Below are 2,583 nucleotides of genomic sequence, written 5' to 3' on the forward strand. Positions count from 1 at the left end.
CTACACTGGCAGAGTCATCAAGTGCTTGTAAGACAAAAAAAAAAGTGAAAAGTTTTCTTGTAACGTGTAGGTGGAACACACAGGTTGGGGACTAGCAGATAGCAGTAATACAGTGAGACAGGGCGTGTGGATGGAACACACAGGTTAGGAACTAGTAGAGAGCAATGATAAAGTGGTACAGGGCCAAGAAGACAGGGTTGGGGAGTGGGAGGTAAGCATAGTGCATGAAGCAGAAATATTGAGGGAAGAGAAGAGATGTAGAGACATGTTTGGGTTTGTTGTGGTAGGGTGTGTAAGAAGTTTTCTTGTTAAGTGTGGGTGGGACTCACAGCACTTCTAGAACTCAGTTTTGCTGATATGTGTGGGTCTTCACTAGAACTTCATATCGCCAGACGTCTCGGTCCATTATCATTTCTTCCGTTAGACCCAACGTCCTGAGATCAGTCCTTACCACTTCATCCCATGTCTTCTTGGGTCTCCCTCTTCTACAGGCACCATCCACTTTCAGTGATTGGCACATCTTTATACAGCTGTCTTCATTCACACACATCACATGTCCAAACCAATGCAGTCTTCTCTCTTGCATGTTACATTTGATTCCTCTTATGCCCAACTTTTCTCTCAATATATTTGCACTTTGCCATACATGTGAACTGATGTTGCACATCCAATGGAGCATACAACCTTTGTTCCTCTCCAGTCTACACATGTCTTCTCCATTCAGAGCCCATGTCTCACTACCATGGAGTATAGCCGTTCGTACACAAACATCATATAGTCTACCTTTCACTCTGAGAGAGAATCCTTTTGTTACCAACAGAGGTAGTAGTTCTCTGAACTTCCTCCACCCAATTCTTATTCTAGAAACAATACTTTCAGAACATCCTCTACCATTGATAAATTAGTCACCTTCAGGTGTGTTTATGTCCCCATAACTTAGCAGTTCAATAAAAGTGACTGATAGAATAAGTACTAGATTTACAAAGAATAAGTTCTGGGGTCGATTTGTTTGACTAGAGGCAGTACTCCAGCATGGCTGCAGTCAAATGACTGAAACAAAAAAAAGAAAAAAGAAATAGACAGAAAATTGACTTTTTAGAAGAATCTGTATGTTTTAAAGTTTTTTGTTTGTTTGTTTGTTTTTTAAATTTCCTAAAACCTTGGTGTAAAAATTGTTTACAAAGAACACTTTTAGTACTTTTTACTTATTATTTGTATTATGTTGTTGCTTATACTAAGTATTTAATAGAAATATTTCGTTCAATTAGTAAATTTTTCCTTGTCAAATATGTGTGTGTAGTAAATATTTGTTATTTGGGAACAGTTTTACTAATGTCTACTCTTCCTTCCAGACCCACTCAATGATATAGTAGGTGAGTAATTAAGGAGCTTGTCTATTGTATCATTCTTTTTTTTTTGTTGTTGTTTTGGCTCCTCACCAATTTTTTGTTTACTTTAATCATAATATGATATTGTAATAAATATTGTATGTATTGCTCTAAATATTTTTATATATGTATGTATATGTATGAATGCGTGTATGTGTCTGTGTATGTGTGAGTGGATTTATCTCACATTGTATGTTTCAGTGGGTGTTTTTGTGGATCTATGCATTTATTTTCCTTCTTTCTATATGTTTCTTTTCAACATCTACTCTTTTCTGTAAATTTTGTCAAGATTTTAACATGGCCTTATTTCACAGAAAAATGTTCATTAATATATTGAAAAAAAAAATATCAATAAATGAAAAAATTATTAAAAGATATATTACAATTCATCATTACTGATACAATTGATTTTCTTTCTTTCTTTCTTTCTTTCTTTCCCTCTCTCTCTCTTTCTCTTTCTCCTCTTTCTCTCTCTGTCACACACACTTATACACCACATTCACCCTCTCAATCACACACAAACTAGTATCATCTTGATCGCTATTTATCCATCACAGAAAAATATGTTAACCATAATAATATATTGTAAATTTTATAAGAATTAAATTTGTGCCATTTTTGTTCTACACTATTCTATTTTAACATCAACACAAAATTTATCTCAAATTCCTTCATCACAGTTTAAAACAGATTGTTGTACTGTATATTTGTGTGTATGTATGTGTATGTATTTATGTATGTTCATGTGTATGCTTATGTGTATGTGTGTATGGATACAAAGAAATAGACAGACAGGTAGATAGATAGATAGATAGATAGATAGATAGTTAGATATTACAGAATCACATATGGTTAACATACAGGTCATTGAAATCAACCAGAATTGTATCTTTAAGTTAGTTTCTAATCTTTACGATGGCATTAAGAAGCTTTCTCGCTACTAGACATATTGCATGACGAGAAAGAAGATAAACTTGACCAAAGATAGTGTACTGAGATTTTGTAGACCACAAGATGCCTGAATTTAATATGAACTATGCTAGCAAGTCAAAAGAAATAATATATTTATGAGAAACCGTGGTGGAAAACAATGAGCTCCTTGTCTACTAGCATCTACTGGTGTATCAAATGTATTTACATTACACAAATTTCTTTGCAGCTTCCTGTTCCACACTTCACTATGCTATTTAGAATG

At 34.1% G+C, this 2,583-nt stretch overlaps 1 protein-coding gene across 5 annotated transcripts in view; it reads left to right on the forward strand.

Moving 5' to 3' along the window:
* Positions 1–2,583, forward strand: part of LOC106881394 (F-BAR and double SH3 domains protein 2) — a 286,511-nt gene that overhangs the window by 176,862 nt on the left and 107,066 nt on the right. Inside the window, exon 20 of one of the 5 annotated variants that reach the window (XM_052973716.1) lies at positions 1,353–1,373. The exons of the other annotated variants lie outside the window; for them this stretch is intronic. Coding sequence (XP_052829676.1) covers positions 1,353–1,370 — 18 coding nt within the window. The 3' untranslated portion in view covers positions 1,371–1,373. The remainder of the gene's footprint in view (positions 1–1,352; positions 1,374–2,583) is intronic. 5 annotated transcript variants of the gene reach the window in all.

This window comes from Octopus bimaculoides, chromosome 16 (assembly GCF_001194135.2).
Source record: "Octopus bimaculoides isolate UCB-OBI-ISO-001 chromosome 16, ASM119413v2, whole genome shotgun sequence".
Lineage (NCBI taxonomy): Eukaryota > Metazoa > Mollusca > Cephalopoda > Octopoda > Octopodidae > Octopus > Octopus bimaculoides.